Source organism: Mesoplodon mirus (assembly GCF_964341445.2).
Source record: "Mesoplodon mirus genome assembly, chromosome: 10".
Lineage (NCBI taxonomy): Eukaryota > Metazoa > Chordata > Mammalia > Artiodactyla > Ziphiidae > Mesoplodon > Mesoplodon mirus.
In genome coordinates this window covers 38,237,531-38,264,618 of record NC_138986.1, presented here as the reverse complement: position 1 = coordinate 38,264,618, position 27,088 = coordinate 38,237,531, and the positions used below count along the sequence as shown (strand labels likewise).

The following is a 27,088-nucleotide window of genomic DNA, read 5'->3' as shown; positions in this document are numbered from 1 at the left end:
TGTATCAATCATCGGTCCTAGCAGTTAGATATATCTCTATGCTCTTTGTACCTTTATCAGTGTCCTTGTCTCCATCATCATTATCTTCTTCATCACCCTCAGACGAGATGATGTCAGACAACAAAGAAAAGAAGCCATAGACCCAGTCCGTGGTTTCCTCCACAGCATCATGTACAAGTTTTAGAGGATCTGAGCCAATCTTGGAAATAGAGCTTGCTAAAAGTAATTAAAAACAAAGAAAAGTTTTGTAATTATTCCCAAGGAAACTAAGAAAAGCTGCTTTTCCTGATTTATTCTTTTAACACATTTGAGTTACTTCTAGTAACTTCAATGGATAGAATTAGGAAAAACTGAAGTCTGTAAATCTTCCCTTTCTTATACCCTAGGAGATATAAACTGTTTGTGAAATAAAAGATTAAATAATAAAAATGCAAGCAAGAAAACAGACATATTAGGGATTTCCAACATGTTGTTATTCTCATTCTAGTTACATGAAAGTCGCTCTGAAGGGTTAAGGGTAGGCTTTAAGATCTGATTGAAGAGGTGATATATCTAGAAATATGGTCTAAATTGCACCTGATTTTTCATCAATCTGTAATTAAATTTTTAGATTTATGTTTTCCTTAATTTTAAAAACTAAGCTTTTCAGGGATTCTTCTCCCTATGACATCTTAAAGGACTAGAATTATATCAACATATTATACTTTCTAAGGGTTAAGTATGCCAAAATTAGGTTTTTACTCTGATTGAGATAGGAAGTCATTGGAAGGTCTGAGCAGAGGAAAAAGTGATATGATTTATGTAAATTCATTTGCCATGTTGAGGACTGAAAGAATGCCTGGTTGGAAACAGGGAGATCAGTAAGAAGCCAAATGAAATAATCCATAATCCAAGGGAAAGAAGATGGTGATTTCTATGTGGGTGGTACCAGTTTGTGTGGTGAGGTGTGATCAGATTCTGAGTGTATCTAAAAGATAGAATTAATGTATAGACTGACAGTATGGCTGTTGGATGTGAGAGAAAGAGAGGGGTATGGAATAACTTCAAGGTTTTTGGTTTGAGAAACTGGAAGGATGAAAATACCATTTACTGAAATGGGGAGGACTGGAGAGAAACAGGGTTTGTTGCGCAGAATATTTAGTAGCTGAGTTTTAAACTTGTTAAACTTGAGTTGTCCATTAGACCTCTATGTGGAGATGTAGACATTTGTATAGCTCAAGTATGTTCTACAAAAATGAAGTTCTAGCTGAAGACGGAAACTTGGAAATTCAATAAAGAATAGAAAGCATTCAAAGCTATGACACTGTATGTGATCACTAAGGGAGCGGACCTAGGAACACTCCAACATTTACAAGACAGTGAGATAAGTCAGAGAGATAAGGAAGAACCAGCAATGGATTCTGAGGAGAGAAGAGAGACAGACAGAGACAAAGAGACACAGAGGGAGATTAATTGAGAGGCAGAAGAAAAAGAGTATAATGTACTAGATATCAAGTCAAGAAATTGTTTCTGTGAGGATAAAGTGAGCAGTTGGCAAATGTTGCTGATAGGTCAAGAAAGATGAAGACAGAATAGAGCTTTAGATTTAATGATGAGGATGTCACTAGTGACCTTCAAAGGGCAATTTCAGTGAAATACGTTCAAGACTAAATGGGAAGAATTTAGAGGTAGTAAGTATATTTTACTGTAAAGTAAATGACAGAGATTGGGCGATAGTTGAAGGACTAGAATCATAGTGGTGTTTCCATTGCTTATGTTGTTCAAGTGGGAAGAATGTTCCATTTTTATGTTGATGGGTAAGATGCCATAGAAAGGGACAAATAATATTAGAGATAAGATTTCTGGGGAAATTTTTAATTTCAGAGGATTCACAACCCATCACAAGGATGCCAAGTTACAACTGGTCTCAGGGAAACCTACCTCCATGATTCAGTGACAACATAACTTTACTCTTTGGACCTTATTTCACTGTATTCTGGAGAGTGTCATGTGAGCAAGATATGGTAGTCTGAAAGGTGAGATTAAACCTTAGAGAAAGGAAATGAAGTGGAATTTTATAATTGCCTTTGAGAATTTTAAAAGAATTATATGTAAGGAATTGGACTGTACTGGTACCATTACAGGCATTTTTAGCACTAGTATATTTTATATCTAATGGAAGAATATTGCAAATGGGATTTTTATGATCTGAATAGATTGAGACCATTTCCCCATTCCTCTTCTTTCTAAGTGTTCACTGAGGAACTTAACAATAAAATACAACAAAATAGATATCAGTTTAATTATCCTTATGCTTAAATGCATTATATATACACTTTGCAGACATGTATATTGCCTGGTTCTAAAATAGTCAAACCAGGTTATTTTCATGAAAAAAATATTTTGCTATCTTGAGACCAGCTTTTGATTTTCAGTCACATGGAAAACAACTTTAAAAACATATAGAGATATGGATATAGATATATCTTTAAAAAGATAGTAGTCCTCAAGTTAATTCTTATTCCTTCTCTCAGACATCACATCCAAATTATAACAGTGGGGATAATATTATACAAAGCAACTAAACCTTTTATAGATGTTTTCTTTTTTAATCATACTTTTCTACCTTTCATGTTTCTATGAGTTAAATTACATACATTAAAATGAGGATCATCATAAAAATGGTAGTAGCTAACACTTTTAGGGTGTATATTACCTGCCAGGTACCATTCTAAGAATTTTATGCATACTAACTCACTTTTTCCTTTCAAAAACCCAATGAGGTTGACATCTCCATTTTAAATATAAGAAAACTGAGACAGAGGGAATTTAAATAAAATACCTAAGGCTGCATAGCTAGTAAGTAACGGAGCCAGATTTTGCACCATCCAGAGTATGACTCAACTACTGTGCAATACTGCAATCAAAAAACAAACAAACAAACAAAACAATGAATTCACAATTGGTTCTGTAGTAAGATGTTGGATGAGAAATTCTGAAAGGGCTTTTCTTGCCGTTAAAGTGGGGAACAAGGACTTTGTTGAGAATATAAAGCCTGGAACTGCTATAGCATCTTATAACCATGAGGACTGACTCACTGAGGAAGGCAAAGGCTAAAAATGAAAGAACTTGAGTCAAGTGCAGCTCTCCTACCTAGTACTGAACCACGCCATTTTGAAGCCAGAGACAAAAGGAAAAATCAGTAACAATGTTTCTGTCTTCATTAAAAATTTTGTTCATCCCAGATTTTTGCATTAGTTTTTTTTTTTTTTTTTTTTTTTGCGGTAGGCGGGCCTCTCACTGTTGTGGCCTCTCCCCCTGCGGAGCACAGGCTCCGGACGCGCAGGCTCAGCGGCCATGGCTCACGGGCCCAGCCGCTCCGCGGCATGTGGGATCCTCCCGGACCGGGGCACGAACCCGTGTCCCCTGCATTGGCAGGCGGACTCCCAACCACTGCGCCACCAGGGAAGCCCTTGCATTAGTTTTTTTGTTTTTTTTGTTTTGTTTTCGCGGTACACGGGCCTCTCACTGTTGGGACCTCTTCCGTTGCGGAGCACAGGCTCCGGATGCGCAGGCTCAGAGGCCATGGCTCACGGGCCCAGCTGCTCCGCGGCATGTGGGATCTTCCCGGACCGGGGAACGAACCCGTGTCCCCTGCATCTGCAGGCGGACTCCCAACCACTGCGCCACCAGGGAAGCCCTCATTTTGCTATGTTTAAATGCCTTCTTTTACAAATGAGTGAGTACCAGGATATTGCCATACTCAATAACAGATGTTATATTTTAAAAGGATAAAAACTTTTTAAAAAGTTGTATGTAATCACCTGCCCTGAATTACATAAATGATTTAACTTCAAAATCAAGTGTCTCTGCATAGATTTTCCTTCCACTAGATTTTTAACATAGACCATATACAGAGGTTGAAATTCCCTGTAACCTTTTATCCTTACCCTCAGTGAACACTCTTCAGAATATGGCAAAATAAAAAGCCAGATTCATAAAATTCCCATGGTACTTCTAATATTCATCACACTATGAAAGATTTTTACTTATGTTTGTGATGTTGGGGCCTGAAGACAAAATAAGAGGCACTCAGGAAGAAAAAATGGGTGAAAAGTAAAGGAAGCCATGGAATCTGGAGCCTGTGAGGGTTGAGAGAACACACTGGAAACTGCATCAGTCTTAAGACCTCCAAACTTCCCTCTTCAAAGAGGAGAAGCTGTCACCCTTCTCATGGAGCTAAATATGTACCTAGGCCAGGAGTGAAGAAGCCAAAGGAAGCTCTGGGAGGTGCTGGGGTCGCTGCAGGAGCAGCTGCTGTCCCATGCCAGCAAGGTGAGTCAAGGGATCAGTGACAACAGGCGTGTGCAACTGCACGTGGTCCCCTGCAATGACCTCCCTGGTCCTGCTTGCCTCTGCCTCTCAAATCTCTCACACAATGATCCTTCTGGCTCACACAAACCCACAAATATGCAGGGGAGGGAATTCTAGAAAACATGGTTTTATCCTAGCCAAAATGACACAATACAAATCCACCACACCTAGCTTCAATAGTTATCATTTTACCAGTTTTATTTATATTTCTTCTCTCCCACATTTATCTTCTTTTTCTAGTTTAGTAAATATTTTAAAGCAAATCCTAGATACTTAAATTCTTAATCCCAGATCCATAAATACTTCAATATGCATGTCTGTTCCATAATTTGTTTGATAGTTTGTCTGAGGCACAAAAAAATGTCCAAAGTAAGTTTTGTGTCTTTCTTTTGCCAAGTATGGAATCAGCCACTTCTTGAAGGAATCACAGTTCCTTTTATTGGGAAATGGTATTTTGAGACTAAAATTTGGTCAGCAGGGGTGCTCATTGAGTTGGATTTGGCCAAGAAATATGAAATTTCAGTCATGTGTTTACACTGATATTTCCAAATAAAATCTGGAATTTTCACACACCATTTTTGCTATTAAACTCACATTTCTTCTCTTCTGTTGAAAATCTGATTTAATGATATCAACTTAATTAATCACTTCATTTTTTTCTACAGTATACCAATAACAATTTCAAATAAAATGACAGCAATACTACTAATAACAATAAAAGCAGTGAATGGAGTCTTAGATCTCTTTTCATTTCTCTTCCTCGTTGAACTATATCATACTAAGGACAGAGAGTCAGAATTGTATGTTTTAAAGTTATTTAAAGTAATTATTTTCTCTGGTTATGCAAACAAGTTGATATAGATTTAGGTTCATTTGCTTCAGTGCGTTTTCAAATTTTAGTGATTAATTTTAATTATTTAAAATTTTTATAATTATAAAATGACATTTACAAGTTCCCTAAGTCAAAACCATTTAAGAGCACATATTAAGAAAAGTTTTGTTGCCATCCTAATCCCTTGCTATACTGTCCTCTTCTTTTGACAGCTACCTAATTTTGTTAATTTTGGCTTATACTTTCATTATTTCATATAGTTATTTCATATACATATTTGTATTTAAAGGAAGACATCTAAAATTTTAAATAGGGGAATAATAAAATGAGATTTGCCATTTACAGTAATCTGGCTACAGAATGAGAAAGGAGGCAGAGGCAAGATTAGAGGCAAAGAGTAAATATATGGCTAGTGTAACAATTTTGGGGAAACCAAGGCAAGAGTTCTAGAGACAAGGTACAGAGTATAGAACAGAATCAACAGATGTTTGGAAAGTTGAATGAGTTCCTTTTGATCACTGAACATTCATGGGTAGTGGAGAAAGAGGAAAGTATGTGAGGAGTCCCACTTTTCTGACTTAAGAAACTGGAAACTGGATTTGTAATCTAGGAGGCTGACCTGGAAAGAAATACTGGGTTGGCCAAAAAGTTCGTTTGGGTTGTTCGTAACATTCTATGGAAAAACCCGAACGAACGTTTTGGCCAACCCAATATAACCAGCTCAGTTAGGAATTTTGAGTTTGAAGTTCCAACTGAATGTCTTAACGCAATTAGAAAAATGGAGAGAGATTAGGGTTAAAGATATGGACTGGGAAGTCATTATGTGTGAAAGTCAGTTATAAACAAACTTCTGGGCAAGTAGGTCAATTAAGGGGAAAATAAAAATGCTGATGAGGGGCCTCCCTGGTGGCGCAGTGGTTGAGAGTCCGCCTGCCGATGCAGGGGATACGGGTTCGTGCCCCGGTCTGGGAGGATCCCATATGCCGCGGAGCGGCTGGGCCCGAGAGCCATGGCCGCTGAGCCTGTGCGTCCGGAGCCTGTGCTCCGCAACGGGAAAGGCCACAACAGTGAGAGGCCCGCGTACAGCAAAAAAAAAAAAAAAAAAAAAAATGCTGATGAGCTGATTTTTTTTCAAAATAAAATAGCTTACTGACTCCCATGGTGGGAAAAATGCATTTTCCTAAAACTTATCTTGCATGCTTTAATTGTTTCAAACTGTGTCACTGTTTTTGGCCTCCAAATCTAACTATCTGGCCATTTTAGAAAAGGGTTGATCCTGTTATTAGATTGAGAGACATATATTAAAGATAAGCAGGCTAAGTATGATGGCAGCTTACTCATCACTTGTATGGGCAACACAAAGTCATCACAGCTAAAGCAATGGAACAAGGTGATATTGTCTAACCGGGGCAAGAAGCTCATGGTGTCAAAGAAGAGTTATAAAAGTCATAAGAGGACAGGTTTTTTTTTTTTTTTTTTCAGTACACAGGCCTCTCACTGTTGTGGCCTCTCCCGTTGCGGAGCACAGGCTCCGGACACGCAGGCTTAGCAGCCATGGCTCACGGGCCCAGCCGCTCCGCGGCATGTGGGATCTTCCCGGACCAGGGCACGAAACCATGACCCCTGCAGGCGGGGACAGGCAGGTGGACTCTCAACCACTACACCACCAGGGAAGCCCAAGAGGACACGGTTTTAATAAGCAAGTGCCAGTCAGCAGTTCTAGTGCTGAAAAGTTTAACCAAGATGAAGATGTTAAGTATGCAATTTGTTCTTTTGTTCATTTTTTCAAATTTTTTCATTAAGAAGTCAAGTGTGTATTTGAGACACTTCAGCAGAGTGATAGAATAGTGTCAGATTGTCTCTTTGAGGGGCTTGGCTAGAGGGATAGAAACAAAAAGGTTTGTAGCTAAATAGAGATATAAGGAGGTGAGGGAAATTTGCTGGGTTTTCCAAGTTATAAAACACATAAACATGTAGAAAGGAAGGAGGGAATAGAGGGGAGATTGTGAAGATACAGGAAGGAGCCACATTGAAAGCATACCTTCATGAGGCCCTTTCCTCTCAGACACACATATTTCTTTTTTTTTTTTGCGGTACGCGGGCCTCTCACTGCTGTGGCCTCTCCCACTGTGGAGCACAGGCTCCGGACGCGCAAGCTCAGCGGCCATGGCTCATGGGCCCAGCCACTCCGCGGCATGTGAGATCTTCCCGGACCGGGGTACGAACCCGTGTCCCCTGCATCGGCAGGCAGACTCTCAACCACTGTGCCACCAGGGAAGCCCCCACATATTTCTTTAAGAGTGATAAGCCCTTTTATAAAACAAGATCTTCCTGAAGCAATAACTTGTACTTCTCTGTTAAATTAATTAAACAAGGAGGCCATTAGACTGAGGTGGCTCTAATACCTTAGCAGCCTTTGACAGCAAAAAAACCCTAAGCCTTTAAGTGTCTCAAGGTTAAGAAATCAAACCTATGGACAACAAGTCACAAAGAGCCAGCTAGCGTTTCCCAAATAAGGCAAACACTTAAGCTGTAGCCAATCAAATTATTTCCTTGCTTTGCTTCCGCCTCTTCTCTGTAAAAGTTTTTCCTGAACTCCTGTCAGCAGAGTGCTCCTAAGCAGTTTGGGTTTGGTGATGCCCGATACAAATCAATTTTTGTTTATATTCTTAAAATTTTGGATATGCCTTAGTTTATCTTTTAACATCCCAGATAAACATAGATTCCCAAAACATTGTCATTTTCTCTTTCTCTCCCTTTCTCTCTCCATCTCTCTTATCATCTTCTTCCCCTCTCTCTCCTACCTCTGATCTCCGGATACTGCCCATATTAGATTGCAATGATCAGACTTCTCCATCTTTTAGTGAGAATCATGCAAAAAATAAAATAAAATGAAGGGTGAACACAAAGCTCTTGAAATGCATCAGATTCTAAAAGTTAAAAGCCATTTGAATTACAATTTTGAAAAAAATATTGCAGATGTTAGATATTTAGATGAATTTAAAGCAAAGAAAAACTAGGATCCTGATTTAAAAGCAGTTTTGGTGAGCTAATTGTTTTATTGACTGCACAAGGAAATGACTGTCAGTTTTCTGATCTACATTTGAATAGTCATAGTGTAGCTCCAATCCTTGCCATTCAACATCTGAGGCATGAGCATTTTCCTTCTGATTTTTAACATTTTCTCAATTGAAATTTTCCCATACTCATCTTTACTATTAACTGACTTCAGTATTTTAGAAATGTGCACTTGTGTGGAACCCTAATGAAATTAAACACAAGCATCTTTAGTTTTAATTGTGTGACTATTTCAATATTTAACAGTTTCAAAATATGTTTCTAAGTTGACCTTTGCTGTTCCTCAACTGATACTTTTTGAGGCAATAAGAAGCATTAATGCAAATAAATGTACATTTCACCTCTCTTTCTGAATATGACCCCAATCAACCAATTTTTTGCTGGCAAAATTGTGTTGCAGGTGTTTAAGCCTGGAATATTTCCAGCTAGCTGGAGCTAGACCCATGTCAAATAAAGGGCATTTTACATTCTGAAACAAAAACCACAAACAACTTTTGGCTTCTTTTATTCATGTCAAGCATCTATATAAAAATGGAAGAGTCTTACTCTAATTTTCTTAATAATCATGGTGTGGATGTTATTATATTAATTGAAAAATTAACTTTCCTTCCTCCTCTTAAAAATGTATATCTTAAGTATAAATATAATCCCAATGTTACATGTATTAACAAGGAATGAGAAAGCAAGTTTTCTGTAGATTTATAGATTTCTATAGATTTGTTTCCAAGCTAATAAGATTATTTTCCTGGTAGCACAAGAACAGTCAAAATATCACAGTATTCCAGTTAGATGACTTACTTGGATCATTATGTTATAAATTTAGCAGACCAGTGAAAAAGAAAGATATTAGATTTGGGATTCATACAGCAGTTAGCATATCCTGACTATGTACTGAATAAACATGTATTTCATCAAGTCAAGGTTTGGTTTTGGAAACTCTTGACTATATTATATATTCTCTTTAGCTATTCTATTGCTCAGTGTTAGCCAAAAGAATAATTTTTAAAAAATAAATAAATTTATTTATTTATTTTTGGCTGTGTTGGGTCTTCGTTGCTGCGCACGTGCTTTCTCTAGTTGTGGAGAGCAGGGGCTAATCTTCATTGTGGTGCGAGGGCTTCTCATTGCAGTGGTTTCTCTTGTTGCAGAGCATGGGCTCCAGGCACAGGCTTCAGTAGTTGTGGCATGTGGGCTCAGTAGTTGTGACGCACGGGCTTAGTTGCTCCACGGCATATGGGATCTTCCTGGACCAGGGATCGAACCTTTGTGCCCTGAATTGGCAGGCGGATTCTTAACCCCTGTGCCACCAGGGAAGTCCCAAAATAAATAATTTTAAAGTTTTTAAAACCACATTAAAATGGAGCATGTAGGGCCATGAATTATGTTCTTACTATATCATATAAAAATAATAAGCTATTTCAGAATGGCTAGAACATTCCCTCACTGTGAAAATAAAATAGAATACTTTAATCATTGGATTACTATTGTATAATTGGTAGAATCTATGTATATTCAAATGATATTTAAAATTGGAAATCATGTAGTCAATTCATCTTTTTGAAATATGCCTATTCATCTTTCTGCAACATTGAATAAGCTTAAAGTCATGAAGAATAAATTAAAATAATACTAACTACAATTTATCTAACAATTACCATGTGCCATTCAAAATTCCAAATGTTTTGTATATATTAACTCATTCAATGCTCACAGAACCATATGAAGCAGATACTCTTATTGCCTACAGAGAATGAAACTGAGGCACAGGGAAGTTGTGTTCCCAAGGTTACACAGCTACTAATTGGAGTAAGGACTTCAACCCAGTACTTTAGCCCCCAGAGCCTGCATTCAACTACTTCATTTGGGTCTTGAAGTCCATGTGTTCTTTTATTATTACTGTTGTGTAGTTTTGCTTGTTTGCTTGCTATATATGCTTAGCAAATAACTCCTGCTAAGCTCATACAAATTTTACTAAACAATGTGTGCCAGGCAATAAGCAGGTTAACAGGAACATTAAGATAAATGAGACAATCCTACCTTTGAGACGCTTAAGGTTCAATCAGAGACATAGAGGTTTAAAAAGTGAATCTTAACACTATCAAAATCATCATAAACTATAAAGAACGACTGCTCATTACTTAGCATTCAGAGTGTAAAAAACACTACTACCTTTTCCTTTATTTATTTACTTATTTATTCATTCTTTCATCTCAACATTCATTCAAATGTTTATTGAGCTCACAGTGCTAAACACTTCTAAGCACTAGAAAAATCAAGCAAATAAAATAGATGGACATTTTCTTTGCAAACATAACAGATCAGTAGAGAAGAAAGATATTAAATAAGTAACCACACACAATCAAATGTATGTAACTTGTAATAAGTGCTGTGCGTAAAGAGTAAATGATATAATGGGGAATTAGGATTGAGTGACTTGATTTACACTGAAAGTTCAGGAAAGGCTTCTCTAAGGAAGTGAATCCAAGCACAGCACTAAAAGATGTTTAATAGCTGGACCATCAAAAAGTGGGGTATTAACGTACGGTATGATTTATAATTGTATCCATCTAGATACATCTATAAATATAAAGTCTCCTTTGCTAAGGTTCAAATGAGTGGTATAGAGCATTGGTATCAAACTTGGATTTCTTGACCTTGAAATCTGCCACCAGCAAAAACCTGGAGCCCAACATCGAATTACCAACTTTTTATTTTGTAAGAAAATGCCATTTAAAAACTGTAACAGGAACAATATCTGTCAATATCATCATTTCAAAAGAGAATTTTAAGACCAAAAATGTAGGAACAATAGAATTAAGGACACATCTTTAAAGTGGATATATTTTTCTTTATCTTTTTCTTCATTTCATGAAGAATCAACAAACTCTGATTAGGATCTGGGAACCACTGCACTATAAAAACTTCTGTTTCCTTGAGGTGTTTATAAGCAGATTGGAATTAGGTAATGAAATGCATCCTTATAGATGTAGTGACCAAGAAGACCAAACAGGCCTGGGACATTGAACAGAATGTGGGATTTCTGATAAGACTTGAATCAGAATAAGAAGCACAAAAATGTCAGCTATTCTTGAAACCTCAGTACACATGAGAACTGATAAAGTCTAAAATGTTGCATTTAGTGTCCCAGTTTTCCAAGTCTCCTAAAATGTAATAACATATTCACACATAGGCAGTCGCACAGGCATTTCTATATATACACACACACACACACAGACACATATACATATATATATATATAACTATTAAACGTTAAATTTAAATATTCTGATTGACTTTGGGTCTTCCCTGAATCATTTCGCTCCTCTAAACTCACAGCCTGACAAACAGTGCACCTGTTTTACTGGGCTAAGTGCCAGGGGAAAAAAATATCAGGGAAATTAATTTTTAAGAGTAGTAGAAAAATGGCACACCTCATTAGAAAGTCTATTTAAAAGGCACATCAGGAGATGTCTGCAAGACTTTCATAAGAAATTGATGCTTCCTACCATCATATTCTTGCTGGCTCTCTTCTCAGATTACTGATCTTACTTCCTGGTAATAAGACTCAAATTCAAGTTGCATTTAATGAGTGCCTCCTATGTGCCAGGCGGGTATGTTTTACATAGATTATCTTATCTAATTCTTTCAAAATTGTTTTGAAATAAGTATATTTTGCAGAATGCCTGCAAGAATTACTAAATGTGCTTTGAGACCCCCTGGTACAGACATATAATGATTTTCCCTTCTTATGGATGAAGATGCTAATAAATTATGACCCTTGTTTTTAGGTAAGAAAAGCCATGAATTACTACAATTTATTCACGTACATTCTGACCTAGAGGAAAATCATTAACATGCACTAATAACTAAGTTTGTAGTCATTTCTTTAGAAATCCTACTTGCTCGCATTTATTGTTTAGAGAGAAAGTTGTCTCTTTGTAAATAAGGCAAAGAAGTCTGTAAGGAATGTCAACAAAAGACCATGAATTCTGACCCTGCAAGAATCATTAAATTATCACGGCACCCCACCGTTTTCTGGAAGGACTTCCTGGCTGAGTCTACAGAAGCTTGGGGGCGAGGCCTCTAGCAGCCTTTGTGACCCACTAGGCTCAGTTATTAAGGAATGAGGGCTTCCCTGGTGGCGCAGTGGTTGAGAGTCGGCCTGCCGATGCAGGGGACACGGGTTTGTGCCCCGGTCCGGGAAGATCCCACATGCCGCAGAGCGGCTAGGCCCGTGAGCCATGGCCGCTGAGCCTGCGTGTCCAGAGCCTGTGCTCCGCAGTGGGAGAGGCCACAACAGTGAGAGGCCCGTGTACCGCAAAAAAAAAAAAAAAAAAAAAAAAAAAAGGAATGAACATTACTCTGCCCCTCCACCCCAACTTGGGGTTTCGGAAGACATAATATCCAGGTGATCAGACACCTTGGTTTGTGCCTATTGTTCTGAGGTAAATATTCATAGCTGTCCATTTCACACTCACAAGTGTCCTGTTTTGGATGATAAATTATATAGTCATCCTATGGGGTGGTTTTGTGTGCTGTCAGGTCACTAAACTTGACTTACATTTCCCAGAATTCCCTTACATGAATGTTCCAGGTAACAGTTGGGTACAGGAGAAATTTGCACAAGCTTTGGAAGGCAAAATAGAAGCAATAGCCATTGTTTATTCTCTGAAGGTTGGTATAGGGCAGGTGCTGTCAACTCTCATGCATATTGTGGCAGGTATGCTGGCTAGTCTTGACGTGTGACAGCAGCGGGCTGCATCTCTTCCAGTTCCCACTGACTGGCCCTCCTCCTTCAGCATCTCCTTCAGCAAGTGGAAGGCACCAGCTTATACTGCAGCTCACCCATGTCATCGTAATTTGAGGTGGTGAGAGTCAAATGAGGGTTCCAGGTTGTCCTTTGTCTCCCCTATTCTATTTCCATCTGCATTTTTCAGTGATGGGGTTCAGGACATGCTACCCCAAAATGTGGCACCTTAGCATATTGAATATTTTCAGCTGAAGGAATGGAAGAAATAGCATGTGCAAGAAGAACTTTCTGACCCTTCCCTAAAGCAGGTCATAAAACCCTCCTGTGAGGGCCTCCCTGGTGGCGCAGTGGTTGAGAGTCCGCCTGCCGATGCAGGGGATACGGGTTCGTGCCCCGGTCTGGGAGGATCCCATATGCCGCGGAGCGGCTGGGCCCGTGAGCCATGGCCGATGGGCCTGCGCATCCGGAGCCTGTGCTCCGCAACGGGAGAGGCCACAACAGTGAGAGGCCCGCATACCGCAAAAAAAAAAAAAAAAAAAAAAAAAAAAAAAAAAAACCCTCCTGTGAGAGAGCCCCTCCCTACACCCAGAGGAAAGGAATGTCCTTATCCTCAAATGCACAGAGGAATCTGAATGAACAGGCCTTACTGTGTCCCCCAATTTGCTATACTTAGCTCATACCTTTTTGTCGTGTCACATTTTTTCACCACTTTCCACTTATCACCAAACCTAGCATAAAAATGCTCAGGTTTAACTACCTCTTAAGGGCTTCACTTCCTTATGAAGAAAGGCTCCTATGTCCCATAAAGCTTATATTAAATAAATCTGAGTGCTTTTCTCTAATTAATTTGTCTTTTGGTAGAGGGGCCCCAGCCTAGAATTTAGAAAGGGAGAGGAAAAAGATATTTTTTCTCTTCTACACTATCTTCCACTCTGCTGCCTTCTGACCCTGTACCAGATAAACTGCAACAGCCTCACCTAGACTGATTAATCAGCTCCCATGAATGCATAAGCAATACAAAATAAATTCCCTATTTTACATCACTTACAGTGACTCTACTCTCATCAAAGTCTGACAGATAGACCACAGCATTGTTCGAATAGTATTTTGGCATTATGTTTAGTAAGAAATGAAGGGTAGGTGAAATCTCTTTTCTAGTATCTGATTTTTGTGTCCTAAAATTTGTTTTATTTGAAAAGACGAAGTAAAGTCACAAATTTTGCAGACCAGGAACCAAGCTGCCATCCCCATTTTACAGACAAGAAAATATAATTTATTAGTCATGCTAACTTGTAGGTTATAGAGATATGAGTGAACCCAAGTCTTTTGAAATAAGCCAATTCTATTAGTGCTTCACAAGTAGATTATATACAGCTCAACCAGATCAAATTCCGAAAATAGGGAGTTGTGAAGACTGGCCAGAGGAGACTCATTCTTCTCAATCCAGTATAGTACTTGCTTATGAAAATAGGTTTTCATTTCTCTGTAAACATTTTTTAATATCTTGGAAGCATTCACCTACTCTTCTCAAGTGTCAGAGCCCAAGGACAGGTGCTCTCTCTGGCTTTCAGAGAGACTATTTCTAGTATGCTTTCTTGTACCACCAACCTTGTTTTTTAAATATTAACAATACATATTTCGAAGACTACTATGTGGTACAAAAGGCTCATCATGGTAATAATATTAATCCCTGGTAAATGTTTGAAATGTATCAGTTAAAAATAGCATTAGAAACACAAGAGGATCATTTACATTTTGAAACTCTTAATGAAGCAAATGGTTTCTTTTCTATGAAAAAAAACAACATTGAAAAGGCAAGTTAAAACATAATAAATGGAGAAAAGAAACTAGAATTTTAATACAAGTTGATGTATCCCATCCAACCAGTGGTTAATACAGGTTTTATGCTATAATTTTACAATGTCCTTGAATTTATTATACTCTTTTGGTTATAGAAGTTGATCATTCAAATTTTAATTAGCAAACAGTACTTGAATTTCTTATTTGAAGAATTAATATATATGTCTGGAAGAATTTTAGCTTTGAGACTTTTTAAAATTTCAAATCCATTGGAGAATATTTGTCTTCTGAAATATGGCTTCAGGTTGCCAGCCATCCCAACACACCATCTTTCTCTTTGCACCTGTTGTAATTACAATCTCTCTTTGTCAATTAGAGTACTGAATGGTACTTCCTTAGATCTAAGTATTTATCTTAAGATACATAACTTGGCAATATAACTTTCTGAGAGTAAAATACGTGGTAGCCAGCCAGCACAGTGGCCCCCAGTGATTCTTGCCTGTGGGCATTCCTATCATTGTAGAGTCTCATCCAACACTGAATAGGGTTGACCTGTTATGACCTAAAGGATTTTGCAGAAATGGCAGTGTGGGATTTCTAAGTGTAGGTCATAAGGGGTATTGTGGCTTCTGCCTTGCTCTTTCTCAAATCACTCAGTCTAGGCGATGCCAGTTGCTATGATGTGAGGAAACACCAGCATTAACTTAAAAGCCGAATAAGTGAGACATCTTGCCAATTGGTCTGCAACCCCAGAAAAAAAATTTCAGATGTCTGCAGCCCCAGCCAAGGTCTTCACTGCAACATCAAGATATACCCTAAGCCAGAACCACTGACCTAAGCCATTCCCAAATTCCTAAGCCACAGAAACTGTGTGGAGTGATAGATGTTTATTAATTTTTTAAACCTCTTACTTTTCCGGTAATTTATTATGCAGCAATAGATGACCATTACAAAATATGACAAGTATCATTTCATAAACATATTTTTTTCATTCTAATTTTATTAAATGTACTTATTAGTTTTTAAAGTGGGTCAAAACCTGTTTGACTGGATGAAATAAAAATTTTATAATAAATATTTCTTTTGTCCTAAGGTAAGGAATTGTTTCAAAATCAAAATATCAGCATTATTCATTCCTTTAAGCAATATATAGCAGAAAACTTGCTATGTGACAGACACTCATGTACAGAGATGAATAAGATAATTTCTTCCTTGAATAAGGTTAAGTTTCTGAGTGAGATGGACAAGTAAACAGATATTAACAATACAACGTGTTAACTGATGATAATACAGGTGCCTGTAAGGGACTAAGAAAATGAAAGCACGGTACAGTGAATTTTTCTTAGGAAATCTGGAATTCTTTCACAAAAAAGGGATGAATTCATCCTTCAAGAAAACTGAGGAATGAATCTCTTACTAGTGATATTCAAATGTATACAGGGGAGACCTTCAAGATGGAAGAGGACTAAGACGTGGAGATCATCTTCCTCCCCACAAATACATCAAAAATACATCTACATGTGGAACAACACCTACTGAATGCTGGCAGAACACCTCAGACTTCCCCAAAGGCAAGAAACTACCCACGTACCTGGCTAGGGCAAAAGAAAAAACAGACACAAAAGAATAGGGACAGGACCTGCAGCTCTGGAAGGGAGCTGTGAAGGAAGAAAGGTTTCCACACACTAGAAAGACCCTTCACTGGTGGAGACAGGGGGCGGGTGGCAGGGGGAAAGCTTCAGAGTCACAGAGGAGAGCACAACAACAGGGGTGCAGAGGGCAAAGTGGAGAGATTCCTGCACAGAGGATTGGTGCCGACCAGTACTCACCAGCCCGAGAGGCTTGTCTGCTCACCCGCCGGGATGGGTGAGAGCTGGGAGCTGAGGCTCGGGCTTCGGAGGTCGGATCCCAAGGAAAGGACTGGGGTTGGCTGTGTGAACACAGGCTGAAGGGGATACTGCACCACAGCTAGCTGGGAGAGAGTCCAGGAAAATGTCTGGACCTGCCTAAGAGGCAAGAGACCATTGTTTCGGGGTGCACAAGGAGAGGGGATTCAGAGCACCGCTTAAACGAGCTCCAGAGACAGGCATGAGCTGCAACTATCAGCGCGGACCCCAGAGATGGGCATGAGACGCTAAGGCTGCTGCTGCAGCCACCAAGAAGCCTGTGTGCAAACACAGGTAACTATCCACACCTCCCTTCCCAGGAGCCCGTGCAGCCTGCCACTGCCAGGGTCCCGCGATCCAGGGACAACTTCCCTGGGAGAAGACATGGCGCACCTCAGGATGGTGCAACATCATTCCGGCCTCTGCTGCCACAGGCTCACCCCGAATTCCATACCCCTCCCTCCCCCTGGCCTGAGTGAGCCAGAGCCCCTGAATCAGCTGCTACTTTAACCCTGTCCTGTCTGGGAGGGAACAGATGTCCTCAGGCGAACTACACGCAGAGGTGGGGCCAAATCCAAAGCTGAGACCCAGGAGCTGTGCAAACAAAGAAGAGAAAGGGAAATCTCTCCCAGCAGCCTCAGGAGCAGTGGATTAAATCTCCATACTCAACTTGATGTACACTGCATCTGTGGAATACCTCTAGAGACAACGAATCATCCCAAAATTGAGGCAGTGGACTTTGGGAGCAATTGTAGACTTGGGGTTTGCTTTCTGCATCTAATTTGTTTCTGGTCTTATGTTTATCTTAGTTTAGTATTTAGAGTTTATTATCAGTGGTAAATTTGTTTATTGATTTGGTTGCTCTCTTCCTTTTTTTATATATATACATATATATATATATATTTCCTTTTTTTCTGAGTGTGTATATGCATGCTTCTTAGTGTGATTTTGTCTGTATAACTTTGCTTTTACCATTTGCCCTAGGTTTCTGTCTGTCTGTTTTTCTTTTCATTCTTTTTTTTTTCCAGTATAGTTCTTAGCGCTTGTTATCATTGGTGAATTTGTTTTTTGGTTTGGCTGCTCTCTTCTTTCTTACTTTCTTTTCTTTTACTACTTTTGAATTTTTTTATTTTTAATAATTTTTTTATTTTTTATTTTAATAACTTTATTTTATTTAGTTTTTCTTTCGTTCTTTTTTTCTCCCTTTTCTTCTGAGCTGTGTGGCTGACAGGCTCTTGGTGCTCCGGCCAGGTGTCAGGCCTGTGCTTCTGAGGTGGGAGAGCAAAGTTCAGGACATTGGTCCAGCAGAGACCTCCCAGATCCACATAATATCAAACAGCAAAAGCTCTCCCAGAGATCTCTGTCTCAATGCCAAGACTCAGCTCCACTCAATGACCAGCACAATCCAGTGCTGGACACCCTATGCCAAACAACTAGCAAGACAGGAACACAGCCCCACCCATTAGCAGAGAGGCTGCCTAAAATCATAATAAGGTCAAAGACACCCCAAAACTCACCACCGGACATGGTCCTGCCTACCAGAAAGACAAGATCCAGCCTGATCCACCAGAAAACAGGCACCAGTCCCCACCACCAGGGAGCCTACACAACCCACTGAACCAACCTTACCCAGTGGGGGCAGACACAGAAAACAATGGGAACTACGAACCTGCAGCCTGCGAAAAGGAGACCCAAACACAGTAAGTTAAGCAAAATGAGAAAACAGAAAAACACACAGCATATGAAGGAGCAAGGTAAAAACCCACCAGACCAAACAAATGAAGAGGAAATAGGCAGTCGACTTGAAAAAGAATTCAGAGTAATCATAGTAAAGATGATCCAAAATCTTGGAAACAGAATGGAAACAATACAAGAAACGTTTAACAAGGACCTAGAAGAACTAAAGAGCAAACAAACAATGATGAACAACACAATAAATGAAATTAAAAGTTCTCTAGAAGGAATCAACAGCAGAATAAATGAGACAAAAGAATGGGTAAGTGACCTGGAAGATAAAATAGTGGAAATAAATACCACAGAGCAGAATAAAGAAAAAAGAATGAAAATAAATGAGAACAGTCTTGGAGACCTCTGGGACAACATTAAATGCACCAACTTTCGAATTATAGGGGCCCTAGAAGATGAAGAGAAAAAGAAAAGGACTGAGAAAATATTTGCAGAGATTATAGTTGAAAACTTCCCTAATATGGGAAAGGAAATAGTCAGTCAAGTCCAGGAGGCACAGAGAGTCCCATACAGGATAATTCCAAGGAGAAACCCTCCAAGACACATATTAATCAAATATCAAAAATTAAATACAAAGAAAAAATATTAAAAGCAGCAAGGGAAAAACAACAAATAACATACAAGGGAATCCCCATAAGGTTAACAGCTGATCTTTCAGCAGAAAATCTGCAAGCCAGAAGGGACTGGCAATACATATTTAAAGTGATGAAAGGGAAAAACCTACAAACAAGATTACTCTAACCAGCAAGGATCTCATTCAGATTTTATGGAGAAATTAAAACTGTTACAGACAAGCAAGAGCCAAGAGAATTCAGCACCACCAAACCAGCTTTACAACAAATGCTAAAGGAACTTCTCTAGGCAGGAAACACAAGAGAAGGAAAAGGTCTACAATAACAAAACTATTAAGAAAATGGTAATAGGAACATACATATCGATAACTACCTTAAATTTCAATGGATTAAATGCTCCAACCAAAAGACATAGCTTGGTTGAATGGATCATAGATCAGCCAAGTGTAAACAAGACGAAAAGACAACCCTCAGAATGGGAGAAAAGATTTGCAAATGAAGCAACTGACAAAGGATTAATTTCCAAAATTTAAAAGCAGCTCATGCAGCTCAATATCAAAAAAACAAACAACCCAGTCCAAAAATGGCAGAAGACCTAAATAGACATTTCTCCAAAGAAGATATACAGATTGCCAACAAACACATGAAAGGATGCTCAACATCACTAATCATTAGAGAAATGCAAATCAAAACTACAATGAGGTATCACCTCACACCAGTCAGAATGGTCATCATCAAAATATCTACAAACAATAAATGCTGGAGAGGGTGTGGAGAAAAGGGAACTCTCTTGACTGCTGGTGGGAATGTAAATTGATATAGCCACTATGGAGAACAGTATGGAGGTTCCTTAAAAAACTAAAAATAGAACTACCATACGACCCAGCAATCCAACTACTCAGCATATACCCTGAGAAAACCATAATTCAAAAAGAGTTATGTATCACAATGTTCATTGCAGCTCTATTTACAATAGCCAGGACATGGAGGCAACCTAAGTGTCCATTGACAGATGAATGGATAAAGAAGATGTGGCACATATATACAATGGAATACTACTCAGCCATAAAAAGAAACGAAATTGAGTTTTTTGTAGTGAGGTGGATGGACCTAGAGTCTGTCATACAGAGTGAAGTAAGTCAGAAAGAGAAAAACAAATACTGTATGCTAACACATATATATGATATTTAAAAAAAAAAGGTTCTGAACAACCTAGAGGCAGGACAGGAATAAAGATGCAGACGTAGAGAATGGACTTGAAGACACGGTGAGGGGGAAGGGGAAGCTGGGATGAAGTGAGAGCGTGGCGTTGACATATATACACTACCAAATGTAAAATAGCTAGGGGGAAGAAGCTGCATAGCACAGGGAGATCAGCTTGGTGCTTTGTGACCACTTAGAAGGGTGGGATAGGGAGGGTGGGAGGGAGATGCAAGAGGGAGGGGATATGGGGATATATGTATATGTATGGCTGATTCACTTTGTTATAAAGCAGAAACTAATACTCCATTGTAAACCAATTATAGTCCAATAAAGATGTTTAAAAAATAATAAATAAATAAAATTAAAAAAAATAAAATGTATACAGTACTTGTGATAAACCAGGTTCTGTTCTAAACACTCCAAATATATTCATTTGTATAATTCTCTTAATCTTATTACATATGTACTAATGTATAGATGATGAAACTGAAGCAAAGAGAGACTAAGTGACTTTTCTGATATCACAACGGCTAGGAAGTTGCAAGATCTGGATTTAATAGCAAGGAAATGCAGCACTAGAGTTCACATTTTTAACTACTTTCTTATACTTTCTGCTATACTGGATCAGGGAATGAGGGAAGGATGGTATGAGCAGAGGCAGCGAGGAGTGAGAGTGTATGTTTTCCTAGGGAAAGAAAACAGGTGAGAGCAATAGGAAGTATGGCTGGAAAACGGGTGCATGAGTGGAATTACAAGATGAAAATAAAGGGCTAAGCCAAGGACTTGAATTTCATGCCAAGGAATTTGTAGTTGGCAGAAATACTCAATGAAATTTACGTTTTATGAAGATACCTTGGGAGCAATGTTAAAGGAGAGAGACCTGGATGAGGCAGACAAGAAGAAACTGCATTAGCCCCCTCAGAAGATAATCAAGGTCTGAAGTGTAGTAATGGAGACTGTGGTAATAAGAGGAGGGAGAAAATTTATGAGGCATAAGAGGGTTGGCTGGCATACAGTGTGGTAACTGATCAGGTGCCCAGCAGATTTAACAGATGACTTGCAGGTTTCTTTTTCAAGGAAATGGATAGATGGTTAGGTCATTAATAAATATATAGCACTGGACGAGGAGTCTTCACAAAGATGATACACTTAGCAAACACTTCTTGAAAGAAGAAATGAAGTAGTAGTAATACAGAAGTTATTTTTCCCCTATCAAATGAAATGCCAGGAACATAGGCATTATCCATAGTACCTAATTACAATGGTCCAAGGAAGCTCTACTGTGGACAGTGTGCCTTACATTTAAGTAATCTAATCTGAAAATTTAATTATAGGTAGCTGCTCATTTTATCAAATAATTAAGAACAAATTCAACAGTAATTTATTTAGTATACTTATTAAAATATTAACTTTACAAATATTAGATTTACACACAATTCTTAAAATACATCTAGTGTAAAAATTGAAGAACTACATTATATGATGATATTTGGTTCTAAAATTTGAATGAATGAAATTCTAAAAAAGAACAGATGAAAAATATCAGTCAATATAGGCTCAAGGGAAATGAAATTTCCTAGAGTAATGTAACCAACTGTTTTTCACTTAAAATTCTAGGTCATATTTTATATTATAGGCATTTCAACTGTATATTCTTTTAAGAGTCTGCATTACACAATATACCAACACTACTTCCTACTTAAAGCAGAGGTTTATGGCTCTGGATAAATAGCCCTTTTGCTTTGGTTGACATCATGAGACTTAGCTCTACCTGTTAGATGATGCTCACTTTAACCCAGCTACCAACGGTACAGGGGGCAGAGTCATCTCAGTCACACCTCCATATCAATAAACGCAAACTATATAGTTTTTTGACTTTGTGTTATTCATACTTGCATTTCTTTTAACATAGCCATTTCCTGGCATATGTAGTAGATACTTGACAATAATTATTGAATGAGTAAAATACCATGATGAGAAGTAGAGGATCTCTCAGTATATAGAATGCAACTTACAGTATTTATAGTTTCTGGGTTCTACCGATTCCACTCTTACTGAAGAAAGATCAGGTAGGTTGGAGGGTGCACAGTGCAAATATGAACGATCACATTAAGAGGCTAATAAAATGTTTTTGCGGATGATACAAAGGCATAAGCATAAACTCATTCATCTATTTCCTTAATACTTATTGAGCAACTGACCGATTCCTTCCCTCAAGGAACTCACATGCTCAATAGAGCATGTCAGATGTGGAAATAGACAAATATAATTAAAAAAAACAGAAAGACCTTGAACAAAGAGATGAACAATATACTCAGAGATTGGATAGGCCAAAATGAAAATCTAAATTTCCTCACTTGTGATAGTCCTATTTCACTCCGAATCTATAAGAACACATGGCTGGCCGTAGTATCACATTAAAAGTAATTCCTGGAAATTCCTTTTATCATTCTTTATTTTTAGGAAATCAAAATAGGAATGTTTTAATGGGAGGAGCAAAGAGAATGTCTGGGAAGGGAACTTGGAGCCAGATAGTGGGGGACTTAAAAATACACAATTTTCCATTTGTCCAAGAGTGTTTTATTTGGGTTTGGTTTGGTTTTATATAGCCGAGTGTAAAATCTACAAATTATCCTTTATTAATGATTGATAAAGTCCCTATTCCCAAACCAAACATCCACCAAGCTTTGGAATTGTTATCCTCATGAAACTATAACATCGAGCTTTTGTTCAGCTCTTCAAATCAGGTTGCATTTCAAGTCTATGAGAACAACAGGCAAAGATTAGAAGGAAATGTGAAGATGGGAACTAGCCCTTAGTGGCCCTCAAGCATGTTTGTGGGATGCTTTGTTTATCTGCAGGGTGAAGAGTAACAAAGCCAGAGCTGGAGAGAACTCTGTTTCTCTCCATTTAAAAGCCAAACTTCTGCGGTACGGCAGACACCAACACAACATTGCAAAGTAGCTATACTCCAATAAAAATTAATTTTAAAAAAAAAGAAGGAAAAAAAAAAAAGAAAAGCCAAACTTCATGGATCTTACCTGAAAGGTTTCTGTAATCCACTAAGTCAAACATAACAATGGCCACAGCTGACCACGTGATGATCAGAGCAATGACCAGAAGCCAGGCTGCTGGGGAGCTGAATGTCGTCACTATATCTTCTGTGACTGTCCTCTTTATCACTTTTCCAGGGGATTTGGGCACAGATCCATTCTTGCTGTCTATCACAGTTGTGGTCGTAGATGTATTTCCTAATCGAACATTGGAAAAGAAGAATTACAATTTGGAATTTCATGTCAAATATTGATGACAAAAGCCCCTTCCCCACAAAACACAGACTGTATAGGTATATATAGCTCTTTTATAGCATTTTCTATGGCAGAATACACCTCTTTAATGGTAAAGCCAACCTCCCTGCCCACTACCACATTTCACTTTCTCAGCATTTTCCCTCCACCCTGATACCCATAGGCCCTCATAATCAGCATCCCTCATCTCCCAAGCTCCGTAAGTACTGCCATCCAGGCCACAAACTATGTCATAATCTTCAATCATTTTTGCATCTCCCTTACTGCCTCATATACCCAATACCATCAAGGGCAATGGCTTTTTTGGTCAAGTTGCTTTTTAACACCTTTCTCTTTTATTTAGGTTCATATGTCAGGTCTAAATGCAAGCAAAAATATCCCCTCTTGGAGAGAAACAAAATCGGTGATAAAATAGTTCAAATGGATGAAATTTCTTTTGGATATTCTGGTTTAACAGAATAATTGACCCTCTGTTAAAGCCATTAATTTTTATTTGTGAAAGGGGCATAGAAGATCTAAGAGATTAATGTTGGAAAATCTTATTATATCCAGAAACGTTTTATTCCTGCTTACAAAAGTCTACACATTCAGTTCATGACTGAAAATTCAAAAAATATAAAAAATAACAAAATAAATAAATAGATAATTATTTGGGGTTTTTATTAAACAATAGATTTACCATAGATAATTATTTGTATTCTCACCACGCAAAAACAACTGTTGACGTATTATTCTATTTATACCTACTTTTCTGTACCTGCAAGTAAATACATAAATATGTTTTATTTGTTTCTGACAAGTCATGAACACACTCTCCGTTAGTTTTTTTTACTAGGCAATATATAATAAACATGATTTCTTGCTGTACATATTCCATAAAATACCACTTAAGTGGCTGCATGGCATGGCATTCCGTGGCTATGCATAATTTAGTCGAACAGCTTTCTACCCTGGGACATGGCAGAAGTTTTCTCAGCACATATTGAGTTTTGTATAAGGAGAATTTCCTAAATATAGAATTTCTGGGCAAATAATATAATCACTTTTATATCTTTTGAGAATATATGTATATATTTGAAAATTAGTTTATTTTTGAAAATTGTATATGCCAGCAGTCTCTCTTTCCTTATCCTTGACAACCCTGGGTATTACCGGTATTCAAAATATGTGCAATCACACAGGAGGAAAATTCTACTTCATTTGCAATTCTTTGATTGCTAGAGATAAGCTTTTTTATATGTTTATTTTTCATTTATATTTCTTATCCTGTGAAGTTTTTTGTTCATTTTTCTATAAACTTCTTTCTGGTGGTTTATAAAATTGTATACACATATACATATATACATAATGTATACGTATATATTTTGTATATGTATATTTGCATATACATATATGCATGTGTCTATGAGTAAATGCACTTACATGTATGCATGTGTGTATACATGTATGTTTATAAATAAACACACACATATAGGATAGTACCACTTTATCTAAACTTATGTTGTACTTTTTTCCTTCAACTGTTTACTTTTTCTTTTTATGATATTTTTATGTATAGAGTAAACATTTTAAGTTTTTAACTCATTTTTCTCCTGTAAAGTTGCTGCCTTTGCATGACTAGAAAGCGTCCCCTCAATGGAGAGCAGGCATATATGACTATATTGACAAGCCTTGACTCATAGAAAGTTATCTCTAGAGGAAACTTAGAGATTATTTGGAACAAATATATCATGTTTCATTTAAGAACAATTGAAGACCAACCAGAAATTACACAGATGTGGAGTAAATAACTCAGTACTAAAGAGAAAAAATACCCCTAGCAATCTAAATATTTTTGCCAAAATTACAGCTTAACAATATATTTCATATACTTTAAATATGAGCTACTTTGTCTACAACAATTAAAGAATTACATATAGGGAGGAGAAAATTTTGATTAATCACATTCTAATATACATCAGTAAATATTTTCAATTTTATCTCTAAATTACATTCCCAAATTTTTTTTAAAAAGCAAATTTTCGAACTTCCTTGACATTAAAAGTTAAAAAAAAAATTTTTCCACTCCCAACTGGAAACTTCTTTGACATGTTTTACAAAATGAATTTCACCTAAATGGAGTTATTCTTAGAATAATCTTCACCATTATCATCATCCTTATCATTGTTACTTTGGCCACTACTTCTACAGGTAGGACTACAACCACTACTATCATTATAAGGAAGGGCTAGAAGTGCAAGATTAACCTTAGAAACAAAGGCTGAGGGACTACTCCTCGATAAATGCAGACATTTATTTCCACTTAATAAGCATATACATTAGGCTAAGACAGTGTCAGGGAACCAAAAAAAGAATGCTATGACTTCCTCAATGTCTTTCCTAATCAATTTATTTCTTGTAATACAGGAAAACAGGGACTCATACTGTAATTTATTCATTTTAATGGATCCTGTTTTGCCCCATTAACAAAATTAAGAGAGATGATTGATAACAAATAAACTTATTTTGTTATTGTACAAATGTTGTCAATGTAACTGAATTCTTTAAAGTACAAAAATAAAGTTTGAACCCTGAAACAGATGTGTGCACTGGGTACTTAAAGTATAAATTCAGTTTATAAGACAATTTTTAGTTGTCGACAGAAGAAATGAAAATACCACATGCAAAATTAAGTACTCTAGTTAATAAAGTTTTCCTCTTTTGTTTCTTTACCCATAAAATGGTACTTTCCTCCCCTATATAGAAATAAAATAAATGACATAAAATTCTAGACTGACTAGGGAAAAGAAAATCAAATATATTCTAGTGTATATATTAGTAGGTATTAATAATAACCAAACATAACTAATACAACTATTTTTTGATGACAATGGTAAATCTAGCATATATTTTTAAGAGTAAAAAGCTGATGAGAAACATCAGTGGTAAAATCATTTAATTAAAATTTTAAAACAACTTTAGGTATAAATTAATAATAGTAACAATGAATCTCCTTTCTTCTCTGAAAATCTATGTGAATACATATCCCAAGCTCAAGAATTCAATTTAGTTGAAATGATACCAAGATGGAAAAATAACTTTAAAAAACAGATTTCACAGTTTGTACCTGAGGTGGTGCTCAAAGAAAGAAAAATTAGAAAGAACTCATATCATATCCTCTCACTGAATTTGGTGCCAAATTCCCATTCTAATGGTAGTTCTGAAAATGGATGAATGATAGAAATACTTTGAAATGAGATTCAAGACTCAAGTGGGGCTACAAGTGAATCAAATCATTCGCAGGAGAGTAAGTGAATTATAAGTGTTTAGGAGAGGCCCACCTGAAAGCTGATATGTTGCTACACTCCAGTTTTTTAACTTCTGGAAGGCTTCCTACTATCACTATATAGAGAACATGGGAAGAATTGCTTTTGCTCTTCAGATTCACTTCAGTGAACTGTGTATAAGAGAGTATTTCTGCAGACAATAACATACACACCTGCTTGGTATCCTGAAACTGAATAAATAAACTTACTGAAATTTGATACAAAATTAGTTGAATCCTGGTCCCATTTTTAAAA

At 37.5% G+C, this 27,088-nt stretch overlaps 1 protein-coding gene across 1 annotated transcript in view; it reads right to left on the bottom strand.

Moving 5' to 3' along the window:
- The window catches only part of TRDN (triadin), a gene marked incomplete at both ends in the record, with an annotated part of 300,072 nt that extends 276,297 nt beyond the window's left edge, over positions 1 to 23,775 (bottom strand). Inside the window, 3 exon segments of the mRNA XM_082633775.1 lie at positions 52 to 216; positions 23,262 to 23,471; positions 23,631 to 23,775. Of these exon segments, the coding sequence (XP_082489901.1) occupies positions 52 to 216; positions 23,262 to 23,471; positions 23,631 to 23,775 (520 nt within the window).
- Between the last annotated feature and the right edge of the window lie 3,313 nt (positions 23,776 to 27,088).